Raw genomic sequence first — 18,844 nt, 5'->3', positions numbered from 1 at the left:
CATTAGTAAAGCAGGTGGATTTTACAACAATTGGTCACCATTACTGTGATCAGCTTTTTCTTCCCTGTTTAAACAGGGTCCAATGCATTAGCCTGGACCTTTGGTTTATCAATCTAGTGACATCACAAACCCACCACCATCTCCTCCTGTACAGTAGGCTCAGATGTACAGAGGAGATGGTGGTGGGTTTGTGATGTCTTGGACTTCAGTTTCAGCAACACCTGGTGTTGAGAGGAGTGTGCATATATGCATAGTATGACCTGGTATCTTGAGGGAAGTTCATGGATTTATTTGGTTCTGGAGGACCAAAGATATTCTTTTCGTTCTTGCCTCATGTCAATCAAACTTTGCACTTTGTCCTGTTTGGCAGATGTTCCAGTTGAGAAGTAGTCATGGGTTGAGGGATGCTAATGAATAATCTGTTGTCCTTTTTGAAGATGCTACACATACTTGCTACCATATCCCAATGACAGAGGATCTGAATGGCTTAGGTCATGGATGAGGTACTTTGACTGTATGAGTTGTAGACATTGGAAAATCTTCAGTGAATCAGGTGGTGAGTAATTCTCCAGAACATTACCTAGGTTTCTAGATTAATAGGATGATTGTGTTGGCCTAATGGTATCATCGCAAAATTAATGATAACTCATTGCTGACAGTTAATGATCACTATCAGCTAACTAAATTAATTTCACAGAACTGAGCACTACATCACTTACAATACAGCATAGCACAGGAACATGCCCTTCAGCTCTCCAAACCTACACCAATTCCTAATCCTTAGTGAGACCCACCTCTCATTGCCAGTGGGTGATATCTATCCCTCTGCTCGCCTCACATTCATGTGTCTATCAAGATAGATCTTAAACGTTGCTCATGTGCCTGCTTCCATCACCTCCACTGGCAGTGCTGTCCAGGCACCCACCACCCTCTTGGTGAAAAATGTTTCTGCACTCCTCCCCTAAATTTTTCCCCATTCACCTTGAATTTGTGCCCTCTTGTAATTGACCTTTCCCACCCTATGAAAAAGCCTGACTATCCACCCTATCTATGCCTCTCAATTTTGTAGATTTTTATAAGGTCGCCCCTCAGCCTCCATCCTTCCAGTGAAAACAATCAGTTTATTCAACTTCTCCTCATAACTAAAACTCTTCAGACCAGGCAACATCCTTGTAAACCTTCTCCACACCCTCTCGAAAGTACTCTCATCCTTCTGGCAAACAGAGTTGCATGCAACATGCCTAATGTTGCTGATTGTCCACTTATTATTATGATCATCATCATCTATTATTGTTCATTCCTACTTACCTCAATGCCATTAAAGGAGTTAAAGAGGGAGGAAAATGAAATTACATGTAGGCTAGAAACAATTGAGGTGAACAAAAGACATGAGTAAACCAAAGAATTTAATGACAATTATTTGTTATTCTGGCAGTTTTTCTAGAATCCACAAATGATATTCACTATCTTCAGTTTCTCAGCTTGATAGGACAACATCTGGATTGCTGATCCACGACAAGGTAAACATACAGACAGAGAGAAACTAAAAACATTTCATTGCATGTAATCTTTCGATAAATTTCACCAAACCTTCCAACAAATACAAATGGGACTACAAACCATGTGTATCACATATAATGGTACTTTCACAATATTACTGCATTCAATCGTTCCAATCTACCTTTCCACCAAGTGCAGGCCCACTCTGTGTACAATAAAAATGGTTAAGTATCTCTTTAAACCAGATCCGTATTCAGCCATTATTCTTTTCCCATCTAAGGAAACTTATGACAGATCTTCCTGAGAAATGAAGGACCCAATTTACTTAGCTCAATTTCAGAGCAGGTTAAGTAGTGTCAATTATCTTTAATTAGCTTAGTTAACTGATAGATCTGATCAGGCTTCAAATTCAAATGAGCATGTCTAAGTACTTTAAGCATTGAGAGGTCTCCTGCCTCAACTACTCTTCCAGGCAATACATTCTAAACACCCATTCAATCTCAGAAAGCTTTCTCTCAAATCCCCTCCAAACATCCTGCCTTTCACTTTAAAATTATACTCCTTTAAATTGACATTGACTAAGGGAAACTGCTCCCTTCTATTCACCATGTCCATGCCCCTCAATCTTATACACCTCTATCAGAATCCCCCTCAAATTTCTCTCCTCCAAAGTAAACAATCCAAGCTTAAACAGTCTCTGCATAACGGACATGCTCCATCCCAGGCAACATCCTGGGGAATTTCCACTGCATCCCCTTCAGCACAAACACATCATTCTATTGTGTCGAGAGTGTGGTGCTGAGAAAGCACAGCAGGTCAGGAAGCATCCAAGGAGCAGGACAATCAATGTTTCAGGCAAAAGCCCTTCATCAGAAATGAGGGCTATCATCCTATAGTGTTTGACCAGAACTGTACGCAATGCTCCAGTTGTGGTAATCAAAGTTCTGCACAGATGAACATGACCTCCCTGCTCATACAATCTATGGCAAACTAATAAAGGCAAGTAATCCAATAATGCTTCTTAAAATCGTATTAACTGATCCTGCCACCTTCATAGTCAAGCACCACAAGATCCCTCTGTTCCTGAGTTTGCCATTCATTGCATTTTACCTTGTCTTTTCACTTCTTCCAAAGTGCATCACCTCACAGTTATCAAGGTTGAACTCCGTCTGCCGCTGATCTGCCCAGCTGACCTGCTTGTAACCTAACACCTTGCTCCATTGAAGTGTCAAATCATTCAAGGCTATGGGCCTAGAGCAGACAAGTAGGACTAGCGTAGGTAGTAGTATATTTTTGGTGGTACAGACTCAATGGACTGAAGGGCCTTTTCTACACTATATGTTTCTACGATCCAGAATACATCTATCTGTCTTTGTATTTAGAGAAAACAAAAAGGAGGAAAGCAGGCAGCTAAAGTCTTATTTAGATCATCCATAATTGCACTGAGTTCTGAGCAGGCCAAATGACCCACTCCTGTTACTAATTATTTTGATCTTAAAAGTTTTTATTTATACAGTTTTTTCCATGGCTCCTAGAAGTTCAAATGTGCATCACGGCCCAGAAAATTCTTATGAAATATAGTTACCATTCTAATGAAGGAAACAGAACAGCTTAGTTATGCACATAAGCTCTCAAATAGAAAGCTGAAGAACCATCTCATCTGTTTTTGAGATGATCAAATGATCAACATCACTAAAATACCAATAACCTGATCATGGCCACAGTACAGTTTGTGGAAGCTTTCTGGCAATAACTGACTTCCACATTCCCCGCATTAAAACAGTGACTATACTTGAAAATGTACTTATTTGGCTGTAAAGCACTTTGAGGCATCCAATGACCGAAAATTGTGATATATTTGTAAAGTTTTCAAAACGCTTCAGAAGGAAGAGCACATGATAGAGAATCTTTTCACATCCTCATTGTGCTCCCAAACTTTTTACTGCTAATAAACACATTTGAAATGCAGGGAAACTTCAGAACCCACAGAGAGATCATTGGTTAGCTAACTATTTTAATAGTGTTCATTAAGGGAGAAGTATAAATGGGAGAGAATTTCCTGTGCTTTTTCAAATAGTGCTATGAAATCTTTACAACTAGGAGAAAGTAAGGACTGTATATGCCATCCAGTTAAATAGGCAAAAGAAGCGTCATGTAAAAGAATTATATTTTCATCACTCTTGTCAGTATCAGAGAGATTTATAAGCCTGGATTGTACTTGCAACTCAGGAGAAGAGTTTGAACCCAGAGGTAAGAGTGCTAACTAAGCCAGGTTACTGATTAAAATTAGCACTCCACACCTAGGTATTACAAAATCTAGGAAAAATAATATTGCTGGTAGATTTGTGACCTTTTAAAATTATATTTCTACCTTGTAAAAGAGAAAGATAAGCATCCATGGCATTTTTCATCATGTCCATGTTACAATTCACATCTGTGAATAACTCCAAAAGTTTCAGTCTTGTGCTTCTCAAGTCACTGAAAGACAAAAAATTGTATTACTAAATTACCAACCTCATAAATATGTAAGATTACTGTATAGTACACTTCCATATGATAATGAGACATTACCAGATCTTGACTGAAATGTCCTTTCAAATTACTGTTCCAACTTCCATTGTGAAACGTCTAACATCAACGACTTCTCCCTCCACCTATTCTGCCTATTTCCAGTGTCATTTTTTTAAAAAATCCTATTTCCTGCACATAATATTTTGACTTTGTAACCAAATTCAGTTTATTAACATTGTATTAGGAAAACTAACGTTTCATGATTGACTTTGTGTGATTATAATCACACAATTAAAGTATATTCATTGACCAATCAATATTATTCTGCTTAATATAGTCAATACAGATCTCAGGACTAGAACATCATTTGACAAGAAAATGCACCATGTGATTGCAAACAGGAATAACCTAATGTTTTAGAGCATAGCTGAGAGGTCTGTTTAGTTTCAGATCTAGACTTCCAAGGTTGAATAAGACACTGTGGTCCAGGCTTACTGTCCCTCATCAAGAAATCCTTGTATTGGGGTGTTAGAAGTACAGCAATTCAATAAAGGTAACCTTTGCATTATAACCAACTTTGTTTCAATAGGTTTGATTTTGCAACTGTAACTCATTAGACTTTAACATACACTAACAATTTGTACAAACTAATATGCTCTGTATCAGTTTGTCCTTAGTGTATAAAGGCTAACAAAGTCTTTTCAAACATTCAAACACAAAAAAATAAATCTATTTCAAACAAATTACTTAAAAAAGGAGTAAAAAAGCCAACACTCAGTTATTAGTAGGTGATTTAACAGGAATTTAGCCAAATCAAATGAGGATGGAGGCATGAGCTCAAGGATATCAGCTTTCAGTGACCAAATGACATGTAAAACGTTTGAACTAAGCCTATCTCCAATCATGGGAGGAAGGCCTTTGAACCACTAAGAGGCAGAGACCTGTGTCAACACAACCCTAAGCTGAACCAGAAAGCAAGAGCTGCAGTGTCCCTGTAAATTCACTGCCTTGCTTGAATACATTTTATTTATAACTGAAGTAAAGTTTCCAGAGTTATTGCACAAGCCAGACTCCTGCTACCTTATTAAAGTCTCAAATGATCAAATTAAGATAGAAGTTTAAGTTACATAATACCCCTAAAACTGGTGTGTAATAAATAGGCAGAGACATATACAAAGGGTGCCATTCCTTGCGTGGAAATTCATCACCATATCAGTCATCTCTTGGAATTTCACAATAGGATCAATTTCAGAAATGATCCCTTTTTCACTCTCCCAGTTTACAACTGCCAATACTGAATTAGGATTCGTGGTCATGCTCCTGGTCTTACACCATGATAATTCTGCAGTCTGCACACTAGCTCTGTAATCTTCCAATTGATCTCTCATCTTACCCATATCCCTCTCACCGTTGTGCGTACCCGATTATGTTGGGATGATTATGGATAATAATTACTCAGTGCAATTTCACAGCAAAATAATAAGAAATGGGATTTCAAATTCTTTTGCTTTATTTACAAAATATTTATTTTAATTCTCAAATATTTGTCTCAGTTTAAATCACAAACATGGTTACTGAGCATTATAAAGTAAGATATAGGTTAGAGTCCTGATCTTCAATTAATTGGATGACATCGTATGGTTTCAAAGTGAGGGCATCACAACTTGCCTCCACACTCCCAAGCTATGGCAGCAAGACCAGATCTCTGCACCAGTCACTGCTTGTTTCTTATCAAAATTCAGTCAACTCTACAAGGGAATATCTAATTCAGCCTCAAACAATTGAACTTTCTGTTAAGCTGAAGCGTCTAGATTTAAAAGTCAGTTGAGGGTCTATGAGTAGAACTATTTGGCTCTAATTCAGAAGCAGAAGTTAATAGCTTCATTCCAGAGATGCGAGCATTAAAATCAAGGCAAGTGTCAACACTTTGTGACGGAGTGAAAAATATACTGGAGGAAGTATCGGCTTTTAAAGGAAAGATTCAGCTGAGGCCCCACCTTCTTTCTCAAATGGAGGAGAAAGATTTCATGATATCATTTTGAAGAAAAGCCGGGAGATTTACCATAGTTTCCAGGCTAATAATTTGTTTCTTAATGAACATAGCTACAAAAAGCAGGTCATTATCAAAGACGTTACTGTTGAACAGAGTTTGTTGTGTGCAAACTGGCTGCTGCACGACATTCAAATAGTGAGTACATTTCAAGAGTACGCTATGGTCTTTAAAAGTTGTTGCACCATGTTTCATATAAGTTTTATATAAATGCAAAATTTTATTTTCTTTTATTTGGAAAGGAAGACAACTGTTGCAAGGAGAAACCAGAGAATTTAAGAAGCTCAAAAGACTCTCCACTATGAAGACCTTTAACTGGATAATGATTTTAGGTTCCACACGCAGTTGCCCACAGGCAGAGACAATACTGAATACATGTTGGCGCAGCTCTCAGCAGCAGTACTTGAACATACCTGATGGAATATTCATTGACCACCCTGATAGATGAAACTATTACACTACTTCAGATGGGCACCAAGATCAACTGTGCTTGCAGTATGTACTGTTGACAAACACTGCAGTAACTCATCAAACTAATTCTAACAGCTCAAGCCTAGCCCGTTGTCCTCTTTTATACAGGATAAGTGATTCAACATTTTGGCAGTTCTTTACTTCCAAATCACAGGTGGTCCTGACTTGGACACGAATTGTTATTCCTTTAATCATGGCTTGTTTCAAACCTGAAATTCACTACCTAACATAATCACAGGGTTGAAGCAGCTCCAGAGAGCAACCAACTACCACAATTGCTGGGGTATCAGGAACAGACAAATCTTGCCAGCATTGCCCATACTTAAATCACCCAGATGATCAAAATTCTGGGTTACTCCCATTTGGAAGCAGAACAGCTTCTGTTTGTTGAATGCTGTTACACCTGCTTTCTGCAGCTAAGCTTACAAAGCAACATGATGTTGATAACTTCACCATTAAAAGGGACCTAAGGGGCAACTTTTTCATGCAGAGGGTGGTAAGTGAGCTGCCAGAAGAAATGGTGGAGGCTGGTACAATTGCAACATTTAAAAGGCATCTGGATGAGTATATAAATAGGAAAGGTTTATAGGGATATGGACCAAAAGCTGGCAAATAGGACTAGATTAGGTTGGGATTTGGTCGGCATAAACGAGTTGGACTGAAGGGTCTGTTTCCATGCTACACATCTCCATAACTCGAATTATAAACAGTCTGATTTGTTTTTAAAAACAACATTACCTGTAATAAGAAACTGAACTTCCTTAAATAGGAATCTTACCACTTCAAAACTGACGGAAAGAAATTGAAATATAGCTTGACAGGTGACAGGGCCCATTTCAAGCAGCAGTTGCTATTTTCTCCCAATATTCTGGTCTCTGAATTCACTCAAGTATTATCTCAAATATCGGATTCATCTCATAGCAGATTTCATAGCTGAAAAGTTGGAGAGCTAACGTCACGACTATTTAATTTAGGAAAGAAGTTTGCACAAATTTGCAAATAACAAGAGGTCAGTTTAAGAGCAGAGAGACAACCTGATTGATGGGCATAATATTATGCAGGCATGGACAAGATAGATAGAAAGCAGCTGCTACCATTAGTTGAAAGGAAAATAACAAGCAGACATAATTTTAAGGTGAACAGCAGGAAGTTTAGAGGGAGTTAAGGAATTTTTTTCCCACCCAACCTGGAATGCTTTGCCTGAGAGGGCAGTTGAGACAGGAAACCACAATCTTTAAAAGGTACTTGGATGAACACTTGGCATTTGAGAACATTCAAGGCTATGGGCCAAGTGCGACAATGTGGGACTACTGTGGATATATAGCAATTTCTTGTCAATGTAGACTAGATGGGCCGAAAGGTCTCTTCTATACTGTATGATTCTATTTTGAATCAAAAAGGGCAACACTGATCCCGATGGTGGAAAGCTCAAAAACCAGAGAGCATACATTTGAAAGCAGTGGAGATACGAAGGAAAACCCTCGTCACACAGCGAGGAGCTAGCACTGGGCTGAGTGTGATGAAGGCAGCTTCAACCTAAACATTGCAAAAGGAATTGGATCTATTCTGAAATAAGAATTTACACGGCGCGGAGGGGAAAGGGAGGCGAGTGACGCTGGATGAAGTAAAAGAACTGCTGTCGACCAGAAACTAAAAGAAAAATTGCTGGAAAACTCAGATCTGGCGACATCTGTGGAGCGAATCACAGTTAACCCTTCCTCTGATCTCTTCTCACAGATACTGCCAGACCTGTTCAGCTTTGATTTTTGACAATGGATGAAGTGTTCCTTCAGGGAGACAGCAGACACGTCGGGCTGAACACTGTCTTGTGCCGTAAACAGTCTCTGATCATAGGATTTTAAATTACTGCGGGCCTGTGTCAAATGACCAGAAAAGGAGAAGTTGATAAAGGAAGCTTGCATCGGTTTATTTTTAATGTTGAGTGTCTTATAACCAAATTGCACCCGCTGGTGACCTCAGGCAGGGAGAAGGGGAGGCAGGTCAGACTCTGCATCGGCAAAGTCAATGGTACATTTAAAGGGCCTGGGCATTTAAACCTTACTTGCAGATCTTCGCCGCGGCGGTGTTCGTGGCAACTCCGTACAGGTTGAAAGAAACCGGGGCCGTCGCCTTCAGCGGGTTCCTATGAAACCAGTGTGTCATTGTCGTATCCCGACTGGATGGAGAATGAAACTTCAAAACGCCGCGTAGACCGAGGAGAACAAGAGAGAAAACCGCCTGCTTCAATACACCGGGAACGGGAGGAGGGGGGAGCGGCCTGTCTCCGTACACCGGGACCGGGGGGGGGGGGGGGCGGCCTGTCCCCGTACACCGGGACCGGGGGGGGGGGGAGCGGCCAGTCCCCGTACACCGGGGGGGGGGAAGAAAGCGGCCTGTCCCCGTACACCGGGACCGGGGGGTGAAGGAGCGGCCGGGACCGGGGGGGGGGGGGGTGGGAGCGGCCTGTCCCCGTACACCGGGACCGGGGGGTGAAGGAGCGGCCTGTCTCCGTACACCGGGACCGGGGGGTGAAGGAGCGGCCAGTCCCCGTACACCGGGACCGGGAGGGGGGGGGGGGGGGGGGGCTGAGAGCGGCCTGTCCCCGTACACCGGGACCGGGACCGGGGACCGGGGGGAGGGGGAGTTTCGGTTGGACGGTGGTGGAAGCCGGAAGTCAGGAACAGCTCGCGAGAGGCTGCGCGATGACGTCAATCGCTCTCCCGGAGATCACATCCTCCGAATAATCAACCGGATGTTTCTGTTCTCCTTGTAATTTCCTTTTCATCTCAAATGAATTCTCCGGAGCGGTCAGGCCTGCCCTCTTTTTTTCCATTAAAACAGTTAACTACGGGGAAGCCATTACCAAACGACAATCTCCGCCCCTGTCCGCTTCAGCAGATAACATGGCGCGGGGCGGGAGGGGGGGGATTCAGCATTCTGATTGGCTGAGCGGCTGAGGCGCGCGGCCTGGCGGTTACCTCATCTCAACCGTTACGTCACGCGCTCGCTCACCCGAGCTTGCAGGCGCCGATCGTTGATCGATCGCTCAACAAGCCAGTCAGATGGAGGAGCGGGACAACGGGCGGCGTGGGTAGCCAATCGGACATGGCAAAAGCCCTGTGGGCGGGGATGGGAGGCGGGGTGAGCCGTGTTGAACCGCCATCAGGTTCGGGTTCAGGGCCTTTCTTGTTGCCTCCTCCTCCTTTGGCTCGGATTGTACATAGAGCCCAGATGGGCTTGGTCAGGAGCTGGGTCTGGTACTGGTTGGAGGCTGTGACTTGAGGCACAATGTTAGGCGAGGAGTAGTTTACAAAGCGAGTCCAAATGTTGACTTGATACCATTTGGAGCGACAAAATATATATTGCAACACTTAAAACAATGACTGATATTAATAAAACAGTACAAAAATGGCACGCAAGTTTCAAAAAAGGTACAGACTTCGATTCCTGGGGACAGTTAGTGGAAGCTATCGACGAGTACCAAATGTGAGTCATTATTAATCCTGTTACATTAATCGTTTGAGTTGTTATTGACCAAACTTTTTTTTTCCGAAAAAAAATTTCGACGTAGAAAGTTTGAAGTAAATTGCTAAAGATAGCACCAGTAGTCTTTGGGCTTTAAATTGCCAGGGGAGCCTTGCACAGTTCATTCTGCATCCACACCCTCTTTTGTTATGGGTGGAGACAGCAGGATATGTTAATGCTTGTTCTGTTTTGAACGACAAGACTTGGGTATTTTTGCGTTGTTTTGTCAAAATGTTTCTTAATTAAAAGCTTTAGCTCCCCATGTTTGATTATTTCAGCAAGGGAAAATTGAAATGTGTTCTAGTAAGATATGGTTATATTTTCTCTCCATCAGATCCACCTAGACAACCGTGGTCTTACCAAGAGTTTACCTACCTTCTGGTTGGGGTGCTCTGAAATGACTTATGATCTTGACTTAACTTTGTGGCTGTGTTTCTGGTTTCTATTCTGAAATGTTGCATAATGCACAATTTATTTAACCAGTTCTTTAGTAGCTGTTGGCACAAAAAGTTACCCTACTAATAGAAATTCATGCTCCATCGTTGTGTGGATGTAATCTACGGTGATCTTAAACCAAACATGCTATCAGAATAAAATTTAAAATGTGGTAGGAGCAAGGGGTATAGTTCAGGTTTTAACTTTTTTATTCTTTGTTTGTGTGGTGTGGGTGTCGTTGGTTGGCCAGTAGACAGGCAGGAGGCTGGAAGAATGCAGCAAACATTGCCAATCCTAGTTGTCCTTGATAAGGTGGCGGTGAATTGCCTTCATGAACTGCTGCTGTCATGTGTTGTAGGTTGACCCACATTTCCATTAAAGGAAGAGTTCCAAGACTTTGACCTGCAATTGTGAAGAAATGGTGATATGTTTCCAAATCAGGATGGAGAACTTGCAAGTGGTGGTGTTCCTGTATACTGTATCTGCTTCTGTTGTCCATCTAGATGGAAATGGTCATGGGTTTGGATGGTGTCGTCTAAGAATCTTTGGAAAATCTTTGCAGTGCATCTTGTAGATAGTAGCAGCAGTGTGTCTTGAGCATTGGTGATTGTGGTGCTACTCAAGCAGGCTGCTGCTTCTTGGATGGTGTCAAACGTTTTGAATGTTGGAGCTGTGCCCATCCAGGCAAGTGGATAATATCTCATCACACTCTTGACTTATGTCTTATCGGTCGTGGACAAGTTTTGGAGAGTCAGCGCATGAGTTTTTCTTTGCCACAGTATTTTTAGCCTGTGACTACCTCTTATAGCCACTGTGCTTGATGTGATGAGTTCAGTTGAGTTTCTTGCTAATGGCAATGCCCAGATATTCAGTGATGATAATGTCATTAAATGTCAAGGTTTGGTGTATTAATTGTCTCTGTCTCTTATTGGAGATGGTCATTGCCTGATGTGAATGTTGCTTCTTTTCACAAAGATGATGCTACATAAGCCCTGGTGAAAAGTGAGGTAATTCAAATGCCAGAAGATTTTTAAATTGATGAAGATAAGTTAGTGTGTAATGTTAAATCACCAGGATTGAATGAAATGAATAAAAAGATGTTGATAAAAGCAAGTGTGGAAATTGCAGAGGCATTAGTAATAATTTTCCAGCCTTCCTTTGACTTAGAAAATTGCAAATGCTAGTTCAAAAAAAGTCCAAATATAGGCCCAGTAACTATAGACCAGCAGTTTGACCTCAATGTTTGGAAAGTTTCTAGAAATAGTCATTTTGAAAAATGAGTTAGAGGACACCACACGGACCTCTTAAGGAGTGCTTGTTTTCAACGAATTTTTAGATGGAATAACAAGGTGTATGTTGATGAGATCTACCTGAACTTTCAAAAGATATTTGATGAAATTCCCCATATGACTTGAGCAAAATTATCACTCTTGGAACATAAGGAACAGTAGCAACATAAGAACAAAATTGGTTGAGTGACAGAAACCAGCAATCGTGTACAATTGTGTGAATTGGTTGAAAGGTTGGAGTTCCCTCGCTGTCAATTGTGGGGTCTCTGCTTTTCCAGAAATATTAATAACCTTAATATAAATAAGGTCAATATTTATAAATTGATCCTAATGTACAGGACAAATTTCAACATTTGCGGATACTAGGAAATTTAGAAGCATTGTCAAGAGTGAGCAGAATTCTTTTGAACTGGGTCAAAATCCTGGAACTCCCATCCTAACAGTGGCTGGACCAGTTCAATAAGGCAATTCATTTCCTTTTTTTTTGAAGTCATTAAGGATTGGCATAATGCTATCCTTGCTAAATATACCCACATTCTGTGAATGAATTAAAATAAAAGCAGTGGAGCAGACAGATCAGTGGCAAATGAAATTTAACGCAGAGAAGTTAGATCACATGGAATACAAAGGAGAATTAGCCATTTAGATAAAGAACTGGCTTGAAGGTAGAAGACAGAGGATAGTGTTGGAGGGTTGCTTTTTAGATTGGAGGCCTATGACCAGCAGTGTGCCACAACATTCAGTGGCTGGGCCCACTACCTTTTGCCATTTACGTAAATGATTTAGGTGTGAACATAGGAGGTATGGTTTGCAGATGACGCCAAAATTGGAGGTGTAGTGGACAGTGAAGAAGGTTACTTCAGACTGGAACAGGATCTTGATTAGATCGGTCAATAACCGAGGAGTGGCAGATGGAGTTGAGTTTAGCTAAATATAAGGTGCTGCATTTTGGAAAAGCAAATCGGAGCAGGACTTGTACACTTACTGGTAAGATTCTGGGGAGTGTTGCTGACCCAAGGGACTTTGTGCATGTTCATAGTTCCTTGAAAGTGGAGTTGCAGGTAGATAGGATATTGGAGGTGTTTGGTATGCTTGCCTTTATTGGTCAGTATGTTGAGTACAGGAGCTGAGAGAAAGTGAGGACTGCAGACTGCACATGCTGGAAATCAGAGTCGAAATGTGTAGCACTGGAAAAGCGCAGCAGGCCAGGCAACACCTGAGGAGCAGGAGAGTTGACATTTTGGGCATAAGCCTTTCATGAGGCTGATGAAGGGCTTATGCCTGAAACATCGATACTCTTGCTCCTTGGATGCTGCCTGGCCTGCTGTGCTCTTCTAGCACCACACCTTCTGGCATTGACTATAGGAGTTGGGAGGTCATGTTGCAGCTGTATAGACGATTGGTTGGGCCACTTTTGGAATACTGCGCATAATTCTGGTCTCCCTCCTACAGAAGAATGTTGTGAAACGTGAAAGGGTTCAGAAAAGATTTACAAGGATGTTGCCAGGGTTGGGTGGGTTTGAGCAATGTGGAGTGGCTAAATAGGCTGGGGCTGTTTTCTCTGGAGTGTCAGAGGCTGAGGGATGAGCTCAGGTTTTTATAACATCATGAGGGGCATGGATAGGGTAAATAGGTAAGGCCCTTTACCCAGGGTGGGGTGTCCAAAACTAGAGGGTGCAGGTTTAAGATGAGAGGAAAGATTTAAGAGACCTACGTGGAAACCTTTTCACATACAAGGTGGTGCTTGTATGGAATAAGCTGCTGGAGGAAGTCGTGGAGGCTAGTACAATTACAACATTTAAAAGATATTTACATGGCTATATGAATAGAAGAGTTAAAGTGATGTGAGCCAAATGCTGGCAAATGGGTGTAGATTGATTTAGGATATCTGGTCTGCTTCCATCTATGCATCCATGACTCTTAAGTGATTCATTTTGGGAGGAAAAATAGTGAGACCCAATATATAAAGTGAACTACGACGGGTACAATCTAGAAGAGGGTACAGGAGACAGAGTCTAGGTGTACCTGTGCGTGAATCGCACATAACTGAATTGCCTTCTGCATTCTCTATGCCTTCACACCCTTGCTCAAGTGTTGTGCCCAGAGCTGGACATTAATGCCCATCTGAGGGCAAACAAATTTATTATTTCCTCCTTGCTTTTAAACTCTATGCTCTTAAAGCTTTGAATGCTGCAAGTTTTAAAACCCTGCCCTGCCAGTCTTGCTTAGTAAGACTATGGCAACTTTAAACAGATTTATTCAAAATCATGAGGGCTCTGGGTCCCACTGGTTGCAGGATTGAGGACCAGAGGAGCACAGGCTTAGGGTAACTGGCAAAAGAAGTAGCAATGCTGACACAGGAAAAGTTCTTGGGATTGCTTAACATCTGGATTACACTATCTACACGTGTAATGGAGGCAGGGTGAATAAAAGCATTTAAGAGGGGACTAAGTACTTAGCTGAAAAAGAAGCATAGGTAGGACTATGAGGAGAAGACAAGGGATGTGGCAATTGATAAATTGCTCTGGAGAACCAAGGACAACCCTGGCCAGATGGTCTCCTTCTGTCCTGTTGCCATTACGTGATTCTGAAGTGTTTGGTGGACTTTATGATCGTGAAAGTCTCATTATTTCTTAGGGTTTATAGTTATTTTGGCATACATTTCAGCCCTGAGAAATTGTTTTAAAAAATACCATTGCTGTATTCTTTGTCATGAGTTTAAGGTGTTTACATCAAATGTGTTGCAGTTGTTCCTTATTGTGGCTAGAGCCTTTTCATAACACACCTCTGTACTGACTAGCCTGTAAGGTGTTTTCCTCAAAACAGGAAATGGGTGTGTAACTTTTGCAGGAAGCAGTCTTAGTGGACTATTCCTGGAAATGTCCTCTTGAGAGATTTGCTACTGTATGGCTTTCCTTTATTGGTTAATTTTAGATGTGTCCTTAGGAAAATGGGTGTCTAGTAGGGGTTATAATTCAAGTTTGTGGAAACTGGAGGATGAGGAAATGTGTGCCAAGTTTTTATTTTGTAGCTTATTTTCTCCTTTTTGAATCATGAAAGTGTTGATTCATTGTTTGTTTGGTTCCTTATCCATGGGTATGAATGTTGACAATTGTCCGTGTTGTCTTGGTTGAGAGTCAGGATTTACACTGCCAAAGGTGATGCGAGAATGACTGTTCCTGATGAAAGGTAGCATTTTTGACTGTGTGGCGTCAAGGCGTTTGGGAATCGGGGGGAAACTCTCTTTTGCTTAGAGTTATACTTGACCCAGAGGAAGGTGGTTGTGGTTGTTGGCAACCTTCCCTGTAATAATTGTCAGGTGAATTGGCCATGCTAAATTCCCCGTAGTGTAAGCTAAAGGGGTAAATGTAGATGAATGGGTGGGTTGCGCTTTGGTGGGTCGGTGTGGACTTGTTGGGGTGAAGGGCCTGTTTCCACACTGTAATCTAATCTAATCCTTCTGTGTGTGGACATCTGAGGTGCATACATAATACTGGCTTCTGCCAGCTGGAACCAATGTGTCAGAGAACCAAGTCAAAAGTTAAGAAGTGGAGTATGTGGGAAAATGAGAAGAAGTTCATTTTGGGTGGGAGAACAAAAGTACAGTTTTATTTAAACAGAAAAACTGCAGAAAGATGCAAAACAAAGGGCTTTGGGGGAACTTGTGCATGAAACACAAAGTTAATATATGTGCTGAGCAGGTAATCAGGAAGGCTAATAGAATGTTGGTTCTTATTCAAGGGGGTTTGTGTATACAAATAGTTTCATTTACTGCAGCTGTACTTGGTGCATCTGGAGTACTGAGTCGTTTTGGTCCTCATAATTAAGGAAAGATATCATTTCATTGGAGGCGTTTGAGTTCACAAGGATGATCCCTGATATCAGCAAAGGCTAACCAGCTTGGGACTTTACTAATGGGAGTTCAGAAGAATAGAAGGTATATTTCTCATTGCCCCAGAGAGCTGTGGGGACAGAGTCCTTGTGTATGTTTAAAGCTGAGATAAATTCTGGATCAGTAAGGGAATGATGGTTACTGGGAAAGAGCCAGGATAATGGATATGAGAGTTGGATCAGCATTGATCCTCTTGAATGAAAGAGCAGGCTTGAGGGGCAGAATGGCTGCCTACTGTTGCTATTTCTTATGGACTTAGAGACTTATGCTGTTTAGCAGACACTTTCACCTCACCTCTGGACTTGACCTCTTTTGTCTGTTTGAACCAAGGCTCAAATGAGGTGAGGAGCTGAGTGACCTTGGCAGAATCCAAGCTGGGTGTCATTGAGCAGGTTATTACTGAGCAGGTCTGCTTGGTATCACTGTTGATGACACTGCCCATCACTTTATTGATTTTTTTTTTTTTTTTTTTTCCACACTACCGCCTAAGTGCGGTAGTGCTTATTTTTTCCCCCAGCACCCATGGTGTGTGTGTGCAGGTGTGAGACACAGTGAAAGACACAAAGTGCACAAATCTTTATTCAATTTCCACCACCAGGAAGATATGAAAACACCCAAGTGGCCAGTGACAAGCACTGCCCTTCAAACCACAGGGCAATGTTGTGTGAGCAAAACAGTGAAGGGGAGGGTAGGGACTAAATCAAAATAGAGTTGGAGGGAGAAATGATGCACTCCACTCCCTGCGGCGCCCACCTCTCCCTGAACGACTCCAGGGTGTCGGTGGACACCGCGTGCTCCTTCTCCAAGGACACCCGGGCTCTAACGTAACCCCGGAAGAGGGGCAGGCAGTCGGCCCTAACGACCCCCTCCATGGCCCGCTGCCTGGACCTGTTGATGGCCAGTTTGGCCAGGCCCAGGAGCAGACCTACGAGGAGGTCCTCGGACCTGCCCTCCCTCCTCCGTACCGGGTGCCCGAAGATCAGGAGCGTGGGACTGAAGTGCAGCCAGAAACAGAGGAGAAGGTTTTTCAGAAAATCAAAAAGGGAGTGCAAACGCCCACACCCAATATATACATGGTCCACGGACTCCACAGCGCCACAGAACAAGCAGTTGGGCTGGGAGTCCGTGAACCACCGCAATCTGCGGTTGCAGGGGACTGCTGCGTGCAGCACCCTCCACCCCAGATCCCCGAGAGAAAGGGGGAGGACTCCCGCGTAGAGAGCCCTCCACTGGGGATCCCCACCGCCCGGTGGCAAATGGGCACGCCAAGGCGTGTCCGGACGGTGGATGAGGGAGAAGAGGTGGACGGTGTGCAGCAGCAGTCGATACAGGGCCCTCCTTTTTATGTCCCTGAAAGAAACAAAATTAAAATTCCGGAGGCGGCTCAGGTTGTGGGGCACAGGCTCCCGCGGGAAGTACGGGACCCTGGGGCCAATGTGAAATTCCGTCCGGGCCGGGGTGAGCGCGGACGGGATCCCACCGCACACCTGAGCGTCCTCCAACAGGTGCACTACGTCGGGTCCGAGCACCGCCGTTTTAAGGCGTCGGATGGCGGTGGCCACGTACCGGACGTCTACCGCTGCCCTGCTCATCACTTTATTGATAGAGTAGCCTGATGGGGCAGTGATTGGCTAAGTTAGATTTGTCCTACTTTTTGTATACAAGATTTCCTGGGCAATTTTGCACATTCAGGTGGATGCCAGTGTTGTAACTGTACTGGAAGAGCTTGGCTAGGGGAGCAGCAAGTTATCAGTATTATGTCAGAATGTTGTCAGAACCCAGAGCCTTCACAGTATCCAGTGCCTCCAACCATTTCTTGATATCATGTGGAGCTGTTAAAGTACCTATTTGAGACTGCTCAAAGAATCCCTGATGGACTCAACATGTAGCCTTTCTTGGTTCATCCTGTTAATTGTACTCCGCGGTCGTCTGGAATATAAAACTTTTACAGTTTAGTTTAAATTATTACCTTTTTATTTACCAATGGCATCAATGTTACACTATAACATAGATACCTACAAGCCAGGCTTGAGCTAAGGTTCTAAAACCATTAGCAGAGTAGCGGCACCAGCTCTTATCCCAAAGACCGCTCTCAGGCTACTCCCCTTATTGTTGCAAACAAGCTGTCTTTATTCAGAATTTGGTACTAAAATTACAAAAATGACAATGTTCTCAATCAAATAAGCAACAATAAAATGGCAGAAGTTTGTGGAGGAAGAGAAACTCGTTGACAGGTCTGAGTACGCTTGATTAATTAAGCTACATGCACATCAAAGTGGGAAACTGTGATTCAGCCAGGCACCAAGTGGCTGATTGCTTTGGTTTTTTTTAACAGTACATCATAACGAGTCTAAACTATGTGGAAAGATCATGAGGTAACCTTGCTCAGCTAACATGTCTAGTATTATTGTCCGACAAATGGCTTTTTCTGTTAAAATTGTCTTAGATTCCCAGAAAGCGAATTAAAATCATAACTTCAAGCTCCAGGGAACAACTTGCAAACATTCAATCAATGACAAGTTCCCTGAACTCGGACCATAAAGAGTTAATCTTTCCACGAGTTTGTGTCTGTCTACTACCCTATGTCACTCTGCCGCTGTCTGTGTCCCTTGAACCCTTCAGTCAGTGAATGTAATTTCCAGAAGAACATTTTCTTTCTTTCTTTCTTTCTTTCTCTCTCTCTCTCACACACACACACACACACACACACACACACACACACACACACACTCCGACTTTCAGCCTTTTTTGTTTTCCCAGCCTGTAAGGGTAATGAGACATTCACTTCCCAGAGCAGTCAAGATGAGGGAGCTGAGCTTCATAAATTCAAATCTGCTCAGTGAGGTATACTTCAGGATTGTTCTATTATGTGCATATTCCACTCTGCTTATTAAATTACAAGTCCTTTTCCTATTGAGTATGAGCTTTGTTAAGACTCTTTGATATAAATCAGCAATTTAGTTATCCGACACCGTACTGTGAAATATGCGTGCCTCCAGCTTCTGGCGTAAGAAGGAAGTACTGCCACATATTCCACACTGAACAAATGTTATCACCTTATTTACACTGTTCCATTGACACCAAGGACAGATGTCCCCAATTCTTCTGAACAGGCACTTTCCTGCATTCTCTGCAGCAAACGTGTTAAATCTAAGGCTACATGCTTTCTCA

General features: G+C 42.5%; 2 protein-coding genes across 3 annotated transcripts in view; one reads left to right on the top strand and one right to left on the bottom strand.

Annotated features, from left to right (window-relative positions):
* Window positions 1-8,832, bottom strand: part of brox (BRO1 domain and CAAX motif containing) — a 43,123-nt gene extending 34,291 nt beyond the window's left edge. Inside the window, exons 1-2 of the mRNA XM_072550718.1 lie at window positions 8,595-8,832; window positions 3,872-3,978 (exon numbers count right to left, since the gene is read on the bottom strand). Of these exons, the coding sequence (XP_072406819.1) occupies window positions 3,872-3,978; window positions 8,595-8,695 (208 nt within the window). The 5' untranslated portion in view covers window positions 8,696-8,832. The remainder of the gene's footprint in view (window positions 1-3,871; window positions 3,979-8,594) is intronic.
* Window positions 8,833-9,720: 888 nt separating this feature from the next.
* Window positions 9,721-18,844, top strand: part of aida (axin interactor, dorsalization associated) — a 103,912-nt gene continuing 94,788 nt past the window's right edge. The window contains exon 1 of one of the 2 annotated variants that reach the window (XM_072550720.1): window positions 9,721-10,018. In XM_072550720.1, coding sequence (XP_072406821.1) covers window positions 9,912-10,018 — 107 coding nt within the window. In that variant the 5' untranslated portion in view covers window positions 9,721-9,911. The remainder of the gene's footprint in view (window positions 10,019-18,844) is intronic. The other variant, XM_072550721.1, reaches the window with a different exon arrangement.

Source organism: Chiloscyllium punctatum, chromosome 3 (assembly GCF_047496795.1).
Source record: "Chiloscyllium punctatum isolate Juve2018m chromosome 3, sChiPun1.3, whole genome shotgun sequence".
Classification (NCBI taxonomy): domain Eukaryota; kingdom Metazoa; phylum Chordata; class Chondrichthyes; order Orectolobiformes; family Hemiscylliidae; genus Chiloscyllium; species Chiloscyllium punctatum.
This window is presented reverse-complemented; position numbering and strand designations above follow the sequence as displayed.